The sequence below is a fragment of the Misgurnus anguillicaudatus genome, chromosome 23, assembly GCF_027580225.2.
Source record: "Misgurnus anguillicaudatus chromosome 23, ASM2758022v2, whole genome shotgun sequence".
In the NCBI taxonomy this organism is placed as follows: Eukaryota; Metazoa; Chordata; class Actinopteri; order Cypriniformes; family Cobitidae; genus Misgurnus; species Misgurnus anguillicaudatus.
The window spans coordinates 24,558,297-24,580,917 of NC_073359.2; the positions used below are offsets into that span (position 1 = coordinate 24,558,297).

Genomic DNA, 22,621 nt, shown 5'->3' on the forward strand with positions numbered 1-22,621 from the left:
GTCTGTGAAATCCAGGTTAAAGTTTCATAATGTAATGATGAGAGAGATGTGGAGCACCAAAGTTTGAGTTCAAGGTCATTTACAGACTGATGCATAGCCTGAATGCATGGAAAGTCACTTTAACCCTTTCAGACCCTGCGTCCACAGGAATGGACATCACATGTTTTGTGGTTGAAACCAATAAAAATGATGATCAACCAATCAAAATAATGCACAGTGATTATACACCTGAAAAATCAGGTCTGAACACTGCAAAAATGACTTTTTACTTAGTATTTTTGTCTTGTTTTCAGTAGAAACATCTAAAAATTCTTAAATCAAAATGTATTTTCTTGATGAGCAAAATGACCTAAGAAAATAAGTCTAGTTTTTAGACAAAAATATACAATTTAAGTGATTTTTTACTTAAAACAAGCAAAATTATCTGCCAATGGGGTGAGAAATTTTTGCTTAAATTAGGTGTTGCAGAAAAAAGAAAACTTATTTGTAGATTTTTTTTCTTACCACATTGGCAGATACTTTTTCTTGTTTTGAGTTTAAATTTACTTACATTTTAGATTTTTTGTCTATAAGCTGGACTTTTTTTCTTGGGTCATTTTGCTCATCAAGAAAATACATCTTAATTTAAGAATTTTTTGATATTTCTACTGAAAACAAGACAAACATACTACCGTAATTAAGAAAGTCATTTTTTGCAGTGAAGGGGTTAAATAAAAACGTGTGCCAAATGCATTAATGTCCGTGTAAAGTTCGATACATCACACCAAAAAAAAGGGGTTGCACTGCAGGGGATGACTTTCTGGCTTTGTGTTTTTGTCTTGTTTTCAGTAGAAGTGTCTAAAAGTTCTTAATTTAAGATAAGCAAAGTGACCTAGGAAATTAAGTCTAAAATTTAAGCGAATTAGTGCTTAAAACAAGCAAAAAAAATCTGCCAATGGAATAAGAGTTTTTTATTTTATTTAAGTGTTTATGAAAAAGTAAACTTATTTCAAGAAAAAAATTCTTAATCCATTGGCAGATTTTTTTTGCTTGTTTTAAGCACTAATTTACTTAAAGTTTATATTTTTTGTCTAAAAGCTAAACTTATTTTCTTAGGTCATTTTGCTCATTGAGAAAATACATCTTAATTTAAGAATTTTTTGATATTTTTAATGAAAACAAGACAAAAATACTAAGTCAGAAAGTCATTTTTTGCCTTGTGTTAACCAACCAGCCAAATTTAAATGATAAATCTGGCAGGTAAATAAAATAATTTATTAAAATTTTGGAAAAATAGGTAGGATTCTCTGCTCTCAAACGCTGGGGGCGTGGCCGCTGTTGGCACTAAAACCACGCCCACTTACGGGAAAGTCGGTGTCTGTTTCAACACTGCAAAAAAATGACTTTATTACTTAGTATTTTTGTCTTGTTTTGTCTTGTCAGTACAAATATTTAAACATTCTTAGATTAAGATAAATTTTCTTGATGAACTAAGAAAATAATTCGGTTTTAGACAAAAAAAAAAACCATAAAATTAAAGTGACTTTGTGCTTAAAACAAGCAAAGAAAATCTGCCAATGGGGTAAGAACAAAAATCTTGAATTTTTCTTGAATTTAGTGTTTAAGAAAAAAGTTCAAGAAATGTTTTGCTTACCCCACACTGCAAAAAATTATTTTCAAGAAAACATTTGCTTAATATGTTTGTCTTGTTTTCAGTAAAAATATCTAAAGATTCTTAAATTAAGATGCTTTTTCTTGATGAGCGGGACGACCCAGGAGGGTAGGTCTGGTTTTGGGACCAAGACTGTCAAATCTAAGGGATTTTGTGCATAAAACAAGCAAAAAAATCTGCCAATGGGGTAAGTAAATATTTCTTGAATTTTTCTTGAATTTAGTGTTTAAGAAATGTTTTCTTGAAAATTATTTTTTGCTTACCCCATTGGCAGATATTTTTTGCTTGTTTTATGCACAAAATCACTTAAATTTTATGTTTTTTGTCTAAAAACAATACTTATTTATACTTATGATATTTATAATACACTGCAAAAAATGACTTTCTTAATTAGTATTTTTGTCTTGTTTTCAGTAGAAATATCCAATTTAAGTGAATTTGTGCTTAAAACAAACAAAAATATCTGCCAATGGGGTGAGAAAATTTTGCTTGAATTAAGTGTTTAAGAAAAAAGAAAAAAAATTCTCACCCCATTGGCAGATATTTTTGTTTGTTTTAAGCACAAATTCACTTAAATTGTATATTTTTTGTCTATAAACTAGACTTAATTTCTTAGATCATTTTGCTCATCAAGAAAAGCATCTTAATTTAAGAATTTTTCGATATTTCTACTGAAAACAAGACAAAAATACTAAGTAAGAAAGTCATTTTTTACAGTGAAATACAACCTAAATGGATGCCTGCGATCGTATTAGGGGTGGGGTCTTGCTCCGTGGCTCCATTGCGTTATCGAGTCATGATTTTAGGCCCACCCACAAGCAATCCTGAACTCAGAAATGGAGAAAAAGTGTTTAATGGTCTAAATTCAGTACTTCACAGTTTTTCTAATGTGTTTCAGCAATACATTTATAACATTATAATTTGATTACCATATATGGTCACTTTAACACATGTGTAAATTCAGTGACTATAATAGTTTCGTTAAAGGTGGGGTGCATGATTTATGAGAAACGCTTTGGAAAAGTAAGTCAGGCCTAGTACCAAAACACACTTGTAGCCAATCAGCAGTAAGGGGCGTGTCTACTAACCGACATCATTGCCTGGATTGCGTATATGTGGGGCGGGTCTATCAAAAGAAGGTCCAGATTCTATTGGGGTAGGGGCGTGTTTGTTTACAGGTAGGTGATTTCAAATGTCACCATTGGCTTTCAGAGATCGTGCACCCCGCCTTTAACGGTAAAAAAAATATAATTTAGGCTAATTCCAGTTACATTTTATAAACCATTCTGCTCAATTTTCTTTCTCACACTTTCACGTAAATCAAACTTGGCAGTCAGTTATTATGAAAACATGGCACACCATCTCTTAATGAATTTGGTCAACGTACATGTTCACGTTTTACAGAAAAAAGAAAATCAGCTTGGAAACGGCATGAAGGCAAGTAAATAATGAACCATTCTTTAAAGATTAGCCTTACGTGACAAAATAAGCACGTACGAACGATTCCACTGTGCAGCTAATAGCGCATATGAGTGAAATGCAGATAATAGCGGTTGCGATTCGTAGAAACGTCGCAATTTGTCAAAAAAGTGCAATTTTCAGACACACTCTGCATACTGCTGGGTTTCTCTTAAGTTTTACCTTTATGACACGACACACACACATTTCCCACTTCTCGCCAGCGTACAGTACACATAATGGCTCTCTAATAACACGATGTGATTGGTCGACCAGCTACGGCTCGGCTATTTTAGACCACTGTAAGGTGCTGGTAAGTAAGCCTCATGGGGTTTCTGTACAGAAAACCTGACCCAAATTAATGCAGAACAGCTGTGTGGGACGAAATCCGCATGGTAAATTTTGAGAACAGTGGGATCGTTTCAGGTCATTTCGTACCTGAATTTCAGCCTTCGTTAGCGCTGTTAGAGGGATTTTGTGCTCTGTACCACCTGACCTTTATCATCCGCTGGTGCAGACTGTAATGATCATATCCTTTTCTCTTGTTCTTACTTTTCCCTGTCACTTCATCTCGACATTATTTTTCTCTCCCATAGCTAATGATGATCCCGGTTATAAGCAGCCGGACGACTCCGTTCCGGTGTACGACAGTCTAAAGTTCTGCGCCAGCAAAAATACAGACAGGATCTACATCTACGACAAGGTACGAAATGCAATAAAACTCAAATCACTTGGACTTTTTGTCTTCCTCTCATAGAGATGCATGCTACTGTACAGTGAATTTACATACAGTACACACTCTGGGCGTTTTCATGCTGGGTTCTGATTGTTTTGCAATGCATTGTGGGATGGCATAGCGTTATTGCATTATAGAACAATTTTGGAGAAGATGCCAATAATTTTCCTTTTTTGTTATTTTCTAGTCAGGTACTGTAGATGTTGTTAGTTAACTTAGTTGATTAGTTAATGTATATTTAGTCTGGTGTGTGCCCGTAGGCCAGAGTGCAAAAAAAAAAAAATGTGTTTTAACATTTATACACAAAACTGATTTTATACGTCAACTTCCCCCACAATAGTGGCAGAGTGTGCTATCAGTCTTACACTTACTTTTAGTATGTTCATATCCTGAAGCACAGCACGCTGGGCGTTTTCATGCTGGGTTTTGATTGTTTTGCAGTGCATTGTGGGATTGCATTGCATTATTGCATTAAGGAACCATTTTGGAGAAGATGCCTATAATTCCCTTTTTTTGTTTTTCTGACAAAACTTATTTTCTAGTTCAGCTACTGTAGATGTTGTTAGTTAATTTGGTTGATTTGTTTATTTATAATTTAGTGTATGCACTGAAAAAAAATGACTTTCTTACTTAGGATGTTGTCTTGTTTTTGGTACAAATATCTAAAAAATTTTTAAATCAGGATGCATTTTCTTGATGAGCAAAATGACCTAAAAAAAATAAGTCTAGTTTTTAGACAAAATATATCAAATTTAAATTAATGTGTGCTTAAAACAAGCACCAAAAAAATGGGGTAAGCTAATTTTTCTTGTGTTTAAGAAAAAAAATCAAGATCTTTTGTTTACCCCATTTACTTATTTTCTTAGATAATTTTGCTCATCAAGAAAATTCATCGTGATTGAAGAATATTTAGATATTTAAACCTAAAACAAGACAAAAATACTGAGTAAGAAAATCATTTTTTGCAGTGTAGGCTTTGTTTAAAGTCACACTGCAAAAAATTATTTTCAAGAAAAATCTTGTTTTTTGTCTTGTTTTCAGTAAAAATATCTAAAAATTCTTAAAGTAACATGCTTTTTCTTGATGAGCAAAATGACCCAAGAAAATAAGTCTAGTTTTTAGACCAAAAATATCAAATTTAAGTGATTTTGTGCATAAAACAAGCAAAAAAATCTGCCAATGTGGGGTAAGTAAATTTTTCTTGAATTTTTTCTTGAATGTAGTGTTTAAGAAAAATGTTCAAGATTTTTTGCTTACCTCATTGCCAATTTATTTTTGCTGCTTTTATGCACAACATCACTTAAATTTTATATTTTTGGTCTAAAAACTAGACTTATTTTCTTAGGTTGTTTTGCTCATAAAAAAATTTAAGAAATTTGCTGCAAAAAAAATTGACTTTCTTAGTATTTTTGTCTTGTTTCCAGTAGAAATATCAAAAAATTCTTAAATTAATTTGTATTTTCTTGATGATCAAAATGACGTCTAGTTTTAAACAAAAAATGTAAAATGTAAGCGAATTGTGCTTAAAACAAGCAAAAAAATTGCAAATGGTTTTAAAAAATGCAAAAAAAAATTACTTTTTCATAAACACTTAATTCAAGAAAAATGTTCTTATTCCATTGGCAGATTTTTTTTGCTTTTTATAAGGACAAATTCGCTTAAATTTTTAGACTTATTTTCCTAGGTCAATTGCTCATCAAGAAAATACATCATAATTTGAGAATTTTTAGATATGTTTACTAAAAACAAGACAAAAATACTAAGTAAGAAAGTCATTTTTGCAGTGTTGAATTAAAAACTTAAATTTTGGGGGGAATATTTTGGTTTTTTTTTTACAAATGGCTTATCTGTGAGCTTTATTACTTTTTAAAAACAAATGTGGCCTCATAAACTTTAATCAAAAACACAAATATCATCCCCTTCTCGAAACGATCTCTCTTTACTTCCGGTCACGAGGAATGCCAGGAGGACAAGGCCCGGAAAAGATCGCAGCAAATAGCAATGATCAAAATTCGAGTCCTGCCCTACTTTTTTCATATTTCAGAAGTCATTTCACTCAGATATACGTCACGACAGGGAAAATAAGACAGTTGCTACTTCCATTTTATTGTGACTTTAAAGGGGACAAATCATGGAAATCAGACTTTTTCCATGTTTAAGTGCTATAGTTAGGTCCCCAGTGCTTGTATCAACCTAGAAAATGTGAAAAAGATCAACCCAGTAACTTAGTTTAGGTAAACCATTCTCTGCAAAGCATGAGAAAAAATAGCTCATTGAAATCGGGCTCCCCTTATGATGTCAAAAGGGGATAATATCGCCCCTTAATCTGCACTATCCAACCACGGCACAGCCATTTTGTGCAGAGATCAGCTCATTTGCATTTTAAAGGACACACCCAAACATTTTTGCTCACACCTACAGTACAAAGTGGCAATTTTAACATACTATAATAAATTATCAATATGATATTTTGAACTTCACATACATACTCTGGGGACACAAAATATTTATCTTTAAAAAGAGTCAAGAGTGCAACAAAAGAAAATCTGACTAAATTTACTGAATTTATACGTAAAACTTCTTAGCAATAGTTTGAGCGTGCTATAAGTCGTACTTACTTTCGACATGTTCAAATGCTGAAGCACAGCACGCTATCGAAATAAAACCCTTTCTGATATGTTGCATTTGTAAAGTTGTCCTTTTTTAATCCCAAATCCTAAGAAAACCTGTTAACGCTAAAAAAACAAAAACAGCTTTCGCATCAACCAAACCAGCCGAACTCTGACAACAAACAGACTCGTGTCCCTTAAATCTCCATTAAATCTCGATCTAGAGGCCTAAATGCATGATTTTCATCTGAAGGGTGAAGAAAGAGTCAGAATCAAACAGGCCTTGTTTGTATAAAGACAGAATTCTTGCAGTTGGGTGCAACTGAATTAAGTGGAAGCAGATATAGGCAGAGGGCCTCTAATAGACTTTGATTGAGAAATATTATCCGGGTTAGTTTTTTAATAAGAGCTCTTCCTGAGGCTATTTCAGCTCAGCGGTGATGAATGACAGAGTTTAAGAGAGACAGAGGAAGATATGGAACGCAGACCTGCCGTGGGCTGGAAATGTAATATTTTCTGAAGGCCCGAGACGCTCCCCGCAGATGGGCGTTAGGGACGCCTGTCGAGCTGTTTTTTACCAGAAGCAGACCAGTACTTGGCTAATAGCAGTATGTTAACAAACTAGCAGTCCTGTATCGAACGTCTTTGAGGTGACCTTGTGAGACACCTTTAGATGTTCAGAAGCTTTCAGGTTTGGTAACACAGCCTGTTTTTCATCACTCGCCAAATTCTGCAAATTGACATTGCAAATAAAATATACAGCCACTGGAAACTATATATCGCCAAAAAGTTCAATGCGTTCACATCAGACGCGGAAGAGGCGGCAAGCGCGAGAGATATACATGTTAAGTCAATGCAATGGCGTGAATAGGCATCATGCAGCACGATAAGCAGGAATGACGTGGAACTAGCGGTGCAACGGATCACAAACTCACGGTTCGGATCACATTACGGATTTGAGGCACGGATCAGATTATTTTTCTGATCAGCAAAAAAAAGGATAGGAAAAATCTAATAACAAATCAAGAAATTACAAACATTTATAAAAAGAACAAAGTGCCACATTAACTCATTCACCGCCAGCCTTTTTGAGAAAAGTTGCCCACCTGCATTTTTGTGATTTTAACAAAATTTTCACAAAATTCCTTGCAGGAAAAATTATTTTCTATAAATATATAAACATACAAATTATATCAAATTAAAGAACACACCCTCTGCTTTCAAACAAACAAACAAACAAAATGGGGAAAAAACGTTTCATTATATATTTACTTTTTCTACTTAATTTACCACTGAAATATGGATATTTCTCTTCAAAAATACAACATTTTGACCAAAAAGCTTACAAAATTGCGTTTTTGTAAAGAAATGTATGTTAGAGATCAGACTCAGAATGACTATCAAACATAAACGCAGTTAAAATAAATCATTATCTCTTTTTAACTTCCGTTTTTGATAAATTCGTTTTGGCGCCATCTGGTGGATAAAATTTCACTTTGAAATTCGTCCAGAAAGGCACGTTTATTAGTTAAATATGAACTTATAAATGACGAGATAACTCGTCAATGGCGGTGAATGAGTTAAGTAAGTTCTTAAATTAGCGTTAGGTACAGAAATCGAATAAATTAAATAATAACACTGTATTTTTTGTATTAATTAAATGTAATTATAATTTTTTAGAGCTTCAGAAGTGATTTTCTCTTTGAGTTGTTTGATTAACATTAATGACACAGACTTAAGTAGGTTAATTGATTTCACTGTCTCTTTAAGACCAAATAGGCACAGACTGGTTTCTGCTTTTAATCTATACACACACTTTAGACATAAACAAATGTTTTTATTAGAAAAAGAATACTGCGGAGATCATTTTGTTTGTATTTGCCCTGTCAAGAACAGAAAAATTTTATGTTCGCTTGCTCTATGAAACGTATCTCTCTGTGTGTGCAGTATTGAGTTCCCCTTTAACGCCTGCACACACACAGACAGAGGGCGAATTACAAACGGTGCAGCATAAATAGTCGTCCCACATAAAAACGTTAGGTTGTTTTTCAGTGCTCTATTAGCCAAATGTATTTTAATACACTACAGTATGAGATACAGTGACGCAACTATCTAAAGTTTACACATCAAGAGTTCTGAATCTGCCGATCTTAAAAGGATGATCACGTCTGACTGGAGCTGGACCGGACACATTCAACCGGATGTGCATTTGTGCGTAAAGTAAACTGCTAACTTTAGCGGCTTTTGTGGTTAAATTGTTTAAAATCACTTGAATGTTAACATTTGCAAACCTTTGAAACGCGTTCAAATAATATGTGCGTGTTAATCCGCGAATCACAGGCGAGTCGAACCGTGGGTCGTGATCCGTACGAATTATGGATCAACTGCGCAGCACTACGCGGAACACACAAATTGAGCGTTGACGCGTAATCCGCGCAAGTTGAAAAATCTGAACTTTGGCGAATTTTTGCGCCACATTAAGCAATCAGGAGCTTGCTCTAGCAGTGACGTGATTACAGAAAGCGAGCGGAGGCAGAAAAACAAAACAATGGAGGACAATCATCATCGCTATACGAGACATCTTCGTACTTTTACAGGAATTTAAAGGATCTTGTTTGGAAGAAAGTGAGTGAGGTTGGTCAATCTAGTGAGTTGACTCAATATGAGCTATATAAACCCCTCCCTTGATGCGAATTTAGGCATGAATGTCTTGAATTACTAGAATTCATGCGCGAATTAAGCGAGTAAACTCTAAATGTCCCAGCGTCCACCTACGAGTGAATAGCGCGTTTTTGCCACCTCTTCCAGGTCTGGTGTGAACGCACCTTTACTTTTTCAGGCAGAAAAGGTGTATTTTGCAAAACTGCAAAGGAAACAGTTTATTCACATTTTTAGGTCACCTGATGTACGCAAGTCACTTAATTATTTGAAGATGACGCGTTATGTACTCAAACCTCGAACAGTTAACTATAAGAAAAGCCAATATGTTGCCAGTCCCAAATATAAGGGGCGTTAAATTTGTTTGGATAATACTCTTACGTCTCCTTCGGTTAAAAATAAAGGCTTGTGCGGTGGATGTGATATTAGTAAACATACCAACATCAGTAGATGTGATGTTTGGAATGACTTATGCGCAAGAAAAAAATTTTTTTTAGTCGCATATCATCGATTAGTGGAAACGCTGTCGTTTCGCAAAAGTTTATCATTATTTAGTAAATATCACACAAGTTTTGTGCAAATCTGTAATGGAAACGCAGTTACATACTAGCTAATTTTTAGACTATACCGACCGACTTTATTAATAAATATGTTACTTTCGCATAAATAAATACCAGACAAAATATTTATAATTGTTTATATAATAGAGTTTTCTTTTTTTAGCGTTTTGGCAATAAACACTAAAATTTGATTTATTTAAAATATTATAAAATATTAAAAATATATAAAAAATTTAAATATAAAAAATATTATTCAGTGTATTTGCACATTACCTAGTTTTGCAATTGTCTCATTTGCATAATGTGACATAAAGGAAGCTGTTTGTCTAGTAAAAAACAAACTTTTCCGTCTACCTCTAGTTAGTTGGGTAGTGGATGTCATCTGTAGCTCCATTCACATGTCTGTACCCTAAGACAATTCTCACCCTGCTGTTCAAGATCTTGACAGAAAGAGGTGATGCCATCTGTGTGCGGTGTCATTTCAGGTGTGTTTGTGTGTGTTTGCAGGACGGATGCCCGCTCCACTGTAACTTTATTCCTTTGGATATCAGGCTACAGAACTGGGAAGAACTGCCACCAGAATTCAGCCGCATGGAGAACAGGAGACAGGTGTGTGTGGGTGCTTGGGCGTGTGTGTCAGACAGTGGTTTTAAATAAAGTTTCATCAGATATTTTAAAATACTGAAGCACACGTGTGTTTGTATATGCATGTTTGTATGTGTGCGTGCATGCATGTGCTCACTTGTTTGTATGTGCATGTGTGTGTATGGCACGTGTGTGTTTGTGTACGTGAGTGTATGTTTATGTGTATGCATGCTTGTGTGTGTGTGTGTGTGTGTGTGTGTGTGTGTATGCATGCATGTTTGCGTGCAAGTATATTCATATTTGTGTGCGTTCGAGGCAGGTTGTGCGTTTTGTGCGGGAGTGGAGCTCTCTCACTGCGATGAGGCAGAGGATGGTGAGGAAGACTGGAAGAGTCTTTCACAGCCCCATTCTTCTGCTGGAGGAGATCACACAATCACAGAGACGCCACAGCAGCACCTCCAGGCAAGAAAACACACACACAATCACGGCTGGAGAGGGGGATAGATCAACATCTGATGGGTGTCAAACACTTACCACATCAATTTTTGTCTTTCACTCAGAATTTACATTAAACAGTCATTTGAACTTTGTTTTAATTATGTATGTTTTAATATTTGTTATTAATTTCTCTTAATGTTTTTGTCTTTTTCTGTATTTTAATGTATTTAATGTTTTATATGTATATATATTAATTTTACTTTATTGGTAACAGATCATGCATTAGCTAGCAATATATTTGTATGATATTTCTTAATCTTACTTAACTGATAATTTTTCATGTTAAATTCATTGTGCATGAAATAACGTTATTACACGGCTCATTGGAATGTTTGATTCTGATTAGCCATTTGCGACTCAAATCTAATAAAAATTATTTTGACAGGTACAGTTTAATATTACACAAAAATTAAATATAAATATTTTTTAATAACAAATATAATATTTTACAGATATTATATTTACAAATAATTAAACCAAATAGCATGTTTGTGACATTTGAATGTCTTTTTGTCGAAAATAAACAGGTTTTTCTTCGCAGAAGGTCTGCATTTGTCCAAAATGAGCTAATAAAATATTTCAAATGAATATTTAATGTTCCTTACCTTACTTATGAGGTAAATAGTCAAGTAATAACCGTTATACAATGTTTGATTTTAAATATGTATTAGTAAATGTTAAAGTTTACATGTACTAAGATTGATAAAGGCCTTATGGGCCAAACACACCAGACGCTTTTTTCAAGTCAATGAAAAGAAGCGAATAGACCATAGACTGTAAAAAAAATATGGACGTAGTGTCCGTGACATCACCCATTAGTTTGTGAAGATCATTTTTGAAGCTTAAAGTAGGCGTTGCCTGCCGTCGCCATCTTGGCCGCGCGTCACTGCGAATCACTTGTAGATAACCGAAAATGGGTAAAGAGGCGGGACATGGGTAAAGATGAGGTGGCTGGTTGCTGAAACCATGCCCGCCTAGCTCGATTCTAGTGACAGCAGTGGCTGTTCACTCGTCACTCAACTGGCCACGCCCTTAATTATGCAGAATTTTAAGGCTTAATATAATTTTATTGAATGAGTTAACAAAAAATTCACCTCCCTCATAGTTGTCATGAAGGGCAAAATTAGCTATATAGACCAAAAACACTTTTTGTACCAGGCTGTAAACATATTATTTTCTACTGTAAAGTTGGCCATTTTAACATGGAGGTCTATGGGAATTGACTCCCTTTTGGAGCCAGACTCTAGCGGACAGTCGATGAATTGCAAGTCACTTTCGTATTGGCTTCATCAGAGAGATCGGAAGGTTGCCCCTCGAAATAGACGCAAACTCGTGTGGGTGATGCAAATTGGACGGCGCGTTTGCCGCGCAAACGCACTGCCCAATTCGCTTCATTTGCATTGCCTGCACGAGTTTGCGTCTATTTGCGTCTTTTGCGTCTAAAGGAAGATATTTAAGGCTTTTTTAAGCGCGTATGCCGTGAAGACGCTTTGAGGCAAATAACGCGTGTTTTCGCGGCAAACGCACTGCCCAATTCGCTTCATTTGCATTGCCCACGCAAGTTTGCATCTATTTGCGTCTATTTGTGTCTTTTGCAAATATTCAACTTAAGTGAAAAATTTGCATGACACAAAGTTAAATCCCGCAAGTAATCTAAAGCGAGGAACTCTGGATTTTTTTTAAAGTTGAGGTTTTTGCTAAAAAAGGCTTTAAGGCTTTTTTTAATCGCGTTTGCCGTTAAGACGCGTTTGAGGCGAATAACGAGTTTTTTCGTGGCAAACGCACTGCCCAATTCGCTTCATTTGCATTGCCCGCACGAGTTTGCGTCTATTTGCGTCTTTTGCGTCTAAGGAAAGATATTTAAGGCTTTTTTAAGCGCGTTTGCCGCAAAGACGCGTTTGAGGCGAATAACGCGTGTGTTTTTGCGGCAAACGCACTGACCAATTCGCTTCGTTTGCATTGCCCACGCAAGTTTGCATCTATTTGCGTCTGTTTGTGTCTTTTGCAAATATTCAACTCAAGCGAAACATTTGCATGACACAAAGTTAAATCCTGCAAGTAATCTAAAGCGAGGAACTATGGATTTTTTTTAAAGTTGAGGTTTTTGCTAAAAAAGGCTTTTTTTAATCGCGTTTGAAGCGAATAATGATTTTTTTCGCGGCAAACGCATTGCCCAATTTGCTTCTTTTGCGTCTATTTGCGTCTTTTGCAAATATTCAACCCAACGAAATATTCGCATTACTCAAAGTTAAATCCCGCAAGTAATCTAAAGCGATGAACACGATGCTACGAGTATGGTGTGTACGTAGCATAAGAGGAAATGAGGAGCTCAAATGCAAAAGTCGCTAAACTCCTTAAAAAATTAGATAATGATATTAATCGATTGCTCTCGACATGTATTATATGTTCATCAAATACTTTCACTTCAAAGTCGCTTAAACCTGGATATTCAGAAATACAACTTGAATGTGAACATAAAAGACAAAACCAATGTGGCAGTTACATGGATCACAGCACCCCCAACGTGTGGTTCAGTTTCTTCATTTTTACATTACAACATTTGGAATGTTTCTAGTTACATCTTCAGAGATTTTGCAACTATTTACAGTACTATGTCTTGTCCAAAAAATAGGTTTTTGCTCAAAAAGCTTGCATGCACTTAGAGGGTTTTGCAGCGAAAGACTGTTACATTTTTAAATACATGACTTAAAGGGATAGTTCACATAAAAATGAAAATTCTGTCATCATTTACTCACTCTCATGTTGTTACAAACCTGTATACATTTCTTAGTTTTGATGAACACGAAGGAAGATATTTTGAGAACTGTTCATGGACCCCATTTACTTCCATAGTATTATTTTTTCCTACTATGGAGGTGAATGGGGTCAACGAACGGTTTAGTTACAAACATTTCTCAAAGTGTCTTCCTTTGTTTAAATCATAACATGTATACAGGTTTATAACAACATGAGGGTGAGTAAATGATGACGGAATTTAAATTTTTGGGTGAACTATCCCTTTAAGTAAAATTTGTGAAATTAAAGAATTTGAATTACTGACGAATAAGCTGTTCATTAACATTAAAGTGAAATTACTGAACGTAAACGTAAGAGCCTGATAAAAATATGCTCATCTACAAGAAAACATGTCAAAGGGTTTCGCTTCTGAAGTCTTCATTTGTTAATTCACTAATATGACATCATTATAAAGTGTTTCCATGTTACATTGTTTCTTTTTAAAAAGATTTGCCTGACATAAAACCTGGCTAAATCATATTAAATTATTGGTTTGGGGAATTTAATTACTTTTTAATTAGTTTTGAATGTTTAGTTTTTAATGTTTTTAATTACATTTTTAAATTTAATTCAGTATTCACGCAGAGTCTTAGTTTAATGTTCTGTTACACAAAGATCAGCACTGCTGTGTCGTACGGTATTAGATACTGTACTGTGCTTATTATTATAATAATCTAATGTCCTAACTTACAATTCACACTGATACTTCTTTCTTAGATATCTTTCCAAACAAGATGTAGCTCAGACCTCCATCGCTGTGGCCCAAAAAGAGGGCGGGGTTATCCGCATCATCAACAAGGACAGTGTCGTCCCTAAAAGAAAAACCAAATCAGCTGACCAGACCGACAGGTTTGAGGACATACGCGCACACACAACACACATACAGCGTGAAAAAGTATGGGTGCCATATGTTAATAACTACTTCCTGTTAAACACAATCGAGAGATGTGTAGGTGGGACCTTTGGACTTGAACACTGAGATCTCAGCAGTGTGGGCGACCAGAAAAAAATGTTTGAATTGTCTCACGCTCACAATTCTAGATACCGACGAGGGATTGGTGGATAATTCAAGCTTTGAAACCTTTAAAAAGCGAAAGCAACTCTTCCCCGAGTGTTATCTCAACAGCCTTTTATGACAAAAATCACGGTGAAGAGATTCTTTCCCATATGAGGAGGATTGATGAAGTGGCCACACGTACAAATAAACAGCAATCTGATTAATATCTCAATAAAGACACTCGTTCCCATTTATGTGTCAATTGATGAAGTCATCAGCACGCGTGCACACACACACACCCCGTACCGTACGTTTTTTTGATCCCACACTTTCTTTGTACGTATAAAGAAAGATCTTTCTTTAACAAAACCTCTCTGACTTCTCATCTCGCCGAACTACGACGTGCTGCTACCGCAGGTGTATCCAATCCAAAAATGAAAATGAATATATATACGTATTTCACTTTGCTTTTAAATCATCAAATTACTTTCCCCGCAGTCAGGGCGGGCACCGCCGCCGACAGATATACGTTTATTCGCATCGGTCCTAGAGGAAACTGGCACGATTTATTTCCAAAGTGCATTTCCGCATGTAATTATTTGTGGTAGCTAACGGTTAACCTCGTAAACCTAGGATCTGTGCTTGTGTGTGTGTGTAGTGCGTGCTGAAGAATGCTTAGTGCAGAGGATAAGGGCTTAATCCGCGCGCACACACATATGCGAGCGCTGCGGCGTCTCCATGGAAACCGCAGGAGGAAAAATTGCGACGTACTGAGCGCTGTCTGGGGCTGGATATTTTTAGGAGATGGAGAGAAAGAAATGGAGAAAAGAGGAAGCGAGAGAGTCATGGTTGAGAATTGATCGAGTACAGAAGATTTTTGAAATCTATCAAGAAATATAAAGAGAAACGTAAGGGTGGATTTTGTGGGGTACACTGTTTGGACAAGTTAGGCCTTTTTTATACAGACGTACATTTAATCATTTATAAATAATAAGTAATAAACACTAGATTGACTAGTCGGCACAGAAATGTTCCCAAAACTCAAATTTGTGCTCTGGCTAAAGTCTTGTAATCTTATGATGAGATTTGGAGCAACGTAGTTTGAATTTTTCAATTAATTCAGTCAATATTAAAGATATCAAAATTATATTTTCTTCACATTATGTAGGATGATTTTACGTCTGGTACAAAAAACACTAACATTTTATTTGGAACGAGCAGGCCGTCTTTAAAAACGTGACAATACACTTTGTAACATTTGTGTGTGCGTGTTTGTGTCCGCAGCGAAGCCGAGAGCTCGGCGTGTGACCGGGCAAACTCTGAATCCGGTTACCTGCAGGCCTTGGACTCGGCAGGGACGCCCCTGTGTCTGTCCTGCCAGAAGCCCAGCGGAAATCACTCCGGCTGGGCAGGAGGCTTCTGCAGTCCCGCCTGCATGGAGGACTTCCAGCTGCGCTCCAATCAGGGCTTCATGCGCGCCCGAGTTCTGGAGACCGAGCAGGGTGTGTGTCAGCACTGCGGACTAAACGCCCACCAGCTCTACCTGCAGGTCCGGGACGCCCCGCGGACGCACCGCAAGGAGATCTTGGATAATACCTGGTTGGCACAACTTCCTTTGAAGCAGGTGAGAGCAGGATAAGCTACAAGGGCAGAATGAGATGTGCTTCGCTTTTGTTTTATAAACGTGGGTAGGGGTTTGTTAAAGTCTCCCTGTAGTCACTTAAAACTCATCTAGGGGCATCATAACAAAAGTTTCTACATGCTTTTAAACTGCTTAAATACAATTCCCTCATTTATTATACACAGATCTATGCATATGCAAATTAGTCTCCGCCTTGATTTTCACCACAGGCGGACTTAAAGGGGACATTTCACAAGCCTTTTTTAAGATGTAAAATAAGTCTTTGGTGTCCCCAGAGTATGTATGTGAAGTTTTAGCTCAAAATACCATATAGATAATTTATTATAACATGCTAAAGAGCACCTATTTTCTGATTCACGTTTTTACATTTCCGCTGGTGTGTAAGTGTGTATTAGTACATGTTAACGATATGCAAAAAATCATACCCCAAAGTAAACGATGACGCGAGTTATCATCTCCAACGTAAATCTTTTTTCTTGGACTACAACAAACACACGTATTGTAGGCAACGGTTTACTTCCTGGGATTTGTGATGTAGTAAAGACCGCCATTATCATTACTCCTCCCGCTTCGGACTCATAGCCTGTAAGTTTCTTTCAAACATGGTAAGGAGCGTTACATTTCCTGCAGAGGTTTTCGGGCCAATCACAATCATAGACTGTAAAAAACGATGGACGACGCCCATTCGCTCTCTTCCATTGGTGAAAGTGAAGCCGTCAGGGTCCCGATACGCCGCTGACATCTTGAGTCTGCGCAGTAGCGATTTCGGGACCAGTCCGCCGCAGTAGTGAGCAGGAAGTAAAGCGCAAAAGCAAGGCCCCGCCCTCGCTCTTGCAGAATGCGCATATTACAGCTGTCAATCATGACGTGACACTACCGTTTTTATAGCATTAAAGCAACACTATGTAGTTTCCATGTAAAAATGACTAACAGCTCCCCCATGTGGTTGAAAAGCGCAACAGTGCCTGGTATCAGACACTCTTGTGCAGGCAGGGGGAGGGGCGGGGCTGTATGCTCTTCCCTCCACCTCCACTTTCAGAGTGTGCTTGTAGCAGCTAGGAGGCTGCTCAGGTTGCAGCAACAGTACAATTTGTCCAGTTAAAAATTGTTCTATCACTGAAATAATTTTAGAGACATTATTTAAAGGTAAAAAACTACATAGTGTTGCTTTAAATAACTAACTAAAAGCAAACATTTGAATTTACATCAACGTGATTAAAACTACAGTAAATGACAGACACCAGCTTTGGAAAAAAAATAATTGAAGTGTAATTAAATTGTTTAGTTGGTCTCAAGACCCATTGAATAACATGGGGAGGCGGGGTTTATGACCTATACTGGGACCACTGGGGGGCGATCGAGACGTTTTGGCTTCACTTTTCAGGCCTTGTGCGGCACGCTTGATCTCAATGTACAGATTAGCTGGCCAATAAGGGACACGGAGCTTTTCAAATCTGTGCATTTCAGGAAGAGAATGAAATCTGGAGCTACAAAAATGTACGGTATGTGGAAAATAATGTGTTTTTAACCATAAGCCATGCAGACACATTGTAATATACCAAATACACAAAATAACGTAGTTTTTTAGCAATGAAATAGGTGCTCTTTAAAATTGCCACTTTGTAGAAGCTACAAAAATGTGCCGTTTTGGGTGTGTCCTTTTAAATGCAAATGAGTTGACCTCTGCATGGCAGTGCCGTGGTTGGATATTGTAGATTAAGAGGCGGTATTATCCCCTTCTGACATCACAAGGGGAGCCAAATTTCAATGGCCTATTTTTTCACGTGTTTGCAGAGAATGGTTTACCAAAACTAAGGTACTAGGTTGTTATTTTCGCATTTTCTAGCACTGGGGCACCAATTACAGCACTTATGGGAAAAAGTCGGATTTGCATGATAATATGTCCCCTTTAAAATTCAAGTAAGTCGAAGTAATGGTAAAAGCTTCTTTAAAGGGATTGTTCACCCCCCCAAAAAAAACTTTTACTATTTATTCACCCTTATGTCATTCAGAACCGGTATATGACTCATCTGCGAATCACAAAAATGTTTCTTGGGTTTTGTGTCCGTACATTAAGTCAATGGAGGCCATTGTTGTTTGGTTACCAACCATACCAAATCAAAAGACTTTCTTACAGACATCTTTAATCACCTATTTTCTGAATTTAACCATCTGTGTCATTATGTAGATTTAAAATTGACCCCAAAAAGAAATTCCTACTGATTGGCCTTAATACCTTCTTTAAAGGAAGTTCGTCGAATTAACATTAGCTGTACGGCAAAGACTAATTTCAGTCTGAACAGTCGGCCGAAGGTTTTCCCTATAGCGCATTAGTCGTTTCCAAAAGCGCATTAGTCGAATTATCTAACATTAGAGTGTAGGTTTTATTGAGAAAATATTGCTTACAGATAAAGATAAATAAAGACGTCCTCTTTAGTTTGCAAAAGCAATAACTGCTCGCGGCCTTGGGCGTCTGCTCTCTGACTTTCTCTATAGAGTTATCAGCACCATTCACCGTCACACACACAAAAATGTGCCCTCATTGTGTCCAACACCAACAAATATACACACACGCACACAAACACTAGCAGTCCTCTCCTGAGAATCCAGCGTTAACAGAACGCCTGCTCTGTCAAATTGGCATTGATTTTTCCCACAGCGCATTGCTACGAGAGGTACTGGTTTGATTTTTGTTTGGCTTTTCTGTTAGAGCGCCGAGCGTCCACGCTAGGATCGATAACACACTTTAAGCTCAAAGTGCCCCAAACACACAAACAAGCTCACTGTCATACGACGGATTGTTATAGAGAAATGTGCGGGGTTTTTTTTTTGCTGCGCACGTTTTCTTTCGCGTACGTGGTGACTTATCGACTTCCGAGGTTAGTACTCGAGGTTACGTCCGACTCGACCCTCGGGGCTCCTAAGAGGTTTAGGATAATCGTTGGCTCAACTCTGTTGAGAAGTAAGGAGCCCATTGATTCCTAGCGCCGCGGTTTCCCTGGAGACCGTTAGTCTAAAAACAACCACGGACAGAAATGCCAACGCTTTGGCTGTGGTTTCCTTTCATTCCGAACGCCTCTTCCAATTCCAGTTCCCGCTTATTTCCACTAAAGCTTTTAATCCCTCGAAACACCTGGAGTCCCTTACCATGGTGGTCTGTCGAAGCCTGCGGAGAAGTTCGGAATTACATATCCCAGAATTCCCGATGGGTTGTGCAATATAAGATCGGCGAAGTAGCTATTCAACAACAAAAGGAAAATATAACGAGCTTTACGTTATAAATAATACGTATATATAATAATGCATACAGGTAATAATATTTTTTGTGTATTGCAGCTTAATGAAATGATACAGAATCCAGCGGAAGGCCAGTTTTGGCAGGTTGATCACATTAACCCAGTTTACAGAGGAGGAGGGCAGTGCACACTGGAGAATCTTCAAACGCTCTGCACCGTCTGTCATCGCATGGTACCATATTTCATCCGCATCCTAATATACGACTGGGGGAGAACATACTGCTATTGCCAACATACTGCTTGGTTGAGTCTTTAAATATCTGTCCCATTTAACTAGATGGGTTATTATTCAAGTAGCATGAATTAACCTTGTCATCTAGATAGTAGTTGACCTGAAATATACATTTGACCAAAGAAGACACATTGGTTATGCGTCGTTTAGTCAAGTTGCATTAAAAATTGCTGTAGCTTGCATGGTTTGAGAGTTACATAAAGTACAATTGACGGTAGGGGAGAACGGGGCACAACCTAAAGCTCTTTGGTTTTGGTTCAATCCAGGGGCGTAGCCAGAATTTTATTTTTGGGGGGTCCTATCCTAAAATGAGGGGGCAACTCTCATGCGAAGATGACAGCGTATGCGTGACATGAGCTAATCCAGTCAAGTTTGAAAATAGCTGCATTTTACCGCGCAGCATTTTGATTGATCAATCTATCAATCAGACTAAGAATCAACATTTTCTTATTTTATTTTAAGCAATTGGAAATCTGAGGGGGCCGGACATGTAAATCCATCCAGGCCCCCTTCGGGCTACGCCCCTGGTTCAATCATTCAAAAAATATTTAAGTTTGATTAATTATATTTTTACACAAGCAACACACACATCTCTTCTACAAATGCACATTTGAAGTTTGTTTCTATTACTTACCATTCTTGGACAATTACACCAAACGTGACAGAAGTGCAAATGTTACAACTTACCCCAAAGGTGATTATGTAAATAAATTTTATGTTTTATGGCATAATTGCGTCAATTTATGATTGTACCACAAGTCTTTTATATAATATGTGTTCAAATGTTTTACATTTAAGCTAATTTTAACGATTTTTAAGTATTCAAGGTTTTCAAGTATTGCTTGTAAGCTGGAGCGCGCTGCGACGCTTCGATAGCATTTAGCTTAGCCCCATTCATTCAATGGTACCATTTAGAGATAAAGTTAGAAGTGACCAAACACATCAACGTTTTTCCTATTTAAGACGAGTAGTTATACGAGCAAGTTTGGTGGTCCAAAATAAAACGTAGCGCTTTTCTAAGCGGATTTAAAAGAGAAACTATATTTTATGGCGTAATAGCACTTTTGGGAGTACTTCGACTCGGCGCAGTTACACCCTCCCTCTCCCATTAGGAGAGTGAGAAGGGGAGCGGACTTTTCAGGCAAGTCGAAGTACTCCCAAAAGTGCTGTTGTGCCGGGAAGTGTAGTTCCTCTTTTAAATCCGCTTAGAAAAGCGCTACGTTTTATTTTGTACCACCAAACTTGCTCGTATAACTACTCGTCTTAAATAGGAAAAACGTTGATGTGTTTGGTCACTTCTAACTTTATCTCTAAATGGTACCATTGAATGAATGGGGCTAAGCTAAATGCTATCGAAGCGTCGCAGCGCGCTCCAGCGCTTACGTGCACGCACACAGATGATAGAGGGATGTATCAACAATTCTTAGTTAAGGTAATAACATATTTTAATATTGAAAATGAGTAGACTATTTCTTTAAAGTCCCTAATAACTCTCTGGAAAAACATTTTACATTTACAATAATTTGCGGTAGATCGTCTTTTGGCAGCGTGAAAAAAATACCAGAAAAACAAAACGCTCAACCTTGTGCAACAATGTAAACAGTCCGTGATACAATTAACCCTGTGTTAGTTTTTGCCCCGCGCACCACTACATAATTATAATATTATTAAACCACAAGCTTATAATATTTATATTATGAAATATAATAATTAACATTTTTACTATTAAGTGGTGAATTTGTGAATGTTTTTTTTTTTGCAGAGGACGGCGCAGCAGGCCAAAGATAGAGGTCAGATGAAACGAGACCAGGCTGCCACCAAACTGGCGTCTGACATCACACGATTCTTCGTGAAGAAATAAGACGTTCTGTATTTTATGCACCTTGTATCAATAGCAAAAAATCATAGATCAAAAAATAAAATAGTTGCCTTGGAAACGACCTGCTTGCACGTAACGTCACAGGTGCTATATACAAACATCTGTGGTGTTAACGATCATTATTGATGAACCTCAGGCAGTTGTTTTCTTTACTGATGTCTCAGGCTAGAATTTTGCACTTTTACATATAATGATGTGCACAAAACGTAAATACTTTTATATTATAAGCATAAAACTGTTCAACAGAGTAGTTAGCCCTTGTGGTGCTCATATGAGTGACCCAGGCTTGAATCCGGCTTGTTCTCCGAGTACGCATTTGCAAAACACTTAAGCCTGCAAATACAAATGTTTTGTAATCCGAAGAGAGTTGGATGTCTGCGATCGGCAAAAAAAGCTTTGCAGTAAAATGTTCCACTGTGGCTCATAGAACCGCAAAGGCTGTTGGGTATTTTTGGGTCAGTGCAGAGAGCGAGGCACAGGCTGAAACGTTCATATTTACACTTTGAAATAGTTCGGCACTATTGTATGTGCACACAACTACCATACAAGAGAGGTTTTAAATGTATTTGATTCACTATTTCCTTGCAACCCTGGAAAGTTTGTTGCATTTGAAATCTGACTGACTAAATAAAAGCAATAAATGTTTTTTTTTTCTTTCATGTCTCTCTCTGTCTCTCCCTCCCTCCCTCTCTCACCTTTTGCCTGAATAACAGATCTGCACAGTTCATGAGGTGAATCCTGGGGCAAAAAACAATTTAAACAAATTATTTATATATATATATATATATATATATATATATATATAATTTTATTTTTTTATTTATTTATAATTATATTATATATAATTATAAAAAAAAATATTTATATAAATATACTGTTATATGTGTATATAGATATGTATAATTTATTTATTTATTTATACAGTAGCTCTAAATTATATAAAATGAAGTGTACGTATGTGTGTACATACTGCTTGTAATTCACAGTTCACATATTGTTGTGCTGCGGCAAAACTTGTGTTATT

General features: G+C 36.8%; 1 protein-coding gene across 1 annotated transcript in view; it reads left to right on the plus strand.

The window, feature by feature from the left end:
• Positions 1-22,242, plus strand: part of zranb3 (zinc finger, RAN-binding domain containing 3) — an 83,679-nt gene extending 61,437 nt beyond the window's left edge. The window contains exons 15-21 of the mRNA XM_073861581.1: positions 3,706-3,812; positions 10,180-10,281; positions 10,577-10,719; positions 14,269-14,400; positions 15,833-16,172; positions 19,527-19,658; positions 21,481-22,242. Coding sequence (XP_073717682.1) covers positions 3,706-3,812; positions 10,180-10,281; positions 10,577-10,719; positions 14,269-14,400; positions 15,833-16,172; positions 19,527-19,658; positions 21,481-21,579 — 1,055 coding nt within the window. The 3' untranslated portion in view covers positions 21,580-22,242. The remainder of the gene's footprint in view (positions 1-3,705; positions 3,813-10,179; positions 10,282-10,576; positions 10,720-14,268; positions 14,401-15,832; positions 16,173-19,526; positions 19,659-21,480) is intronic.
• Positions 22,243-22,621: the final 379 nt, after the last annotated feature.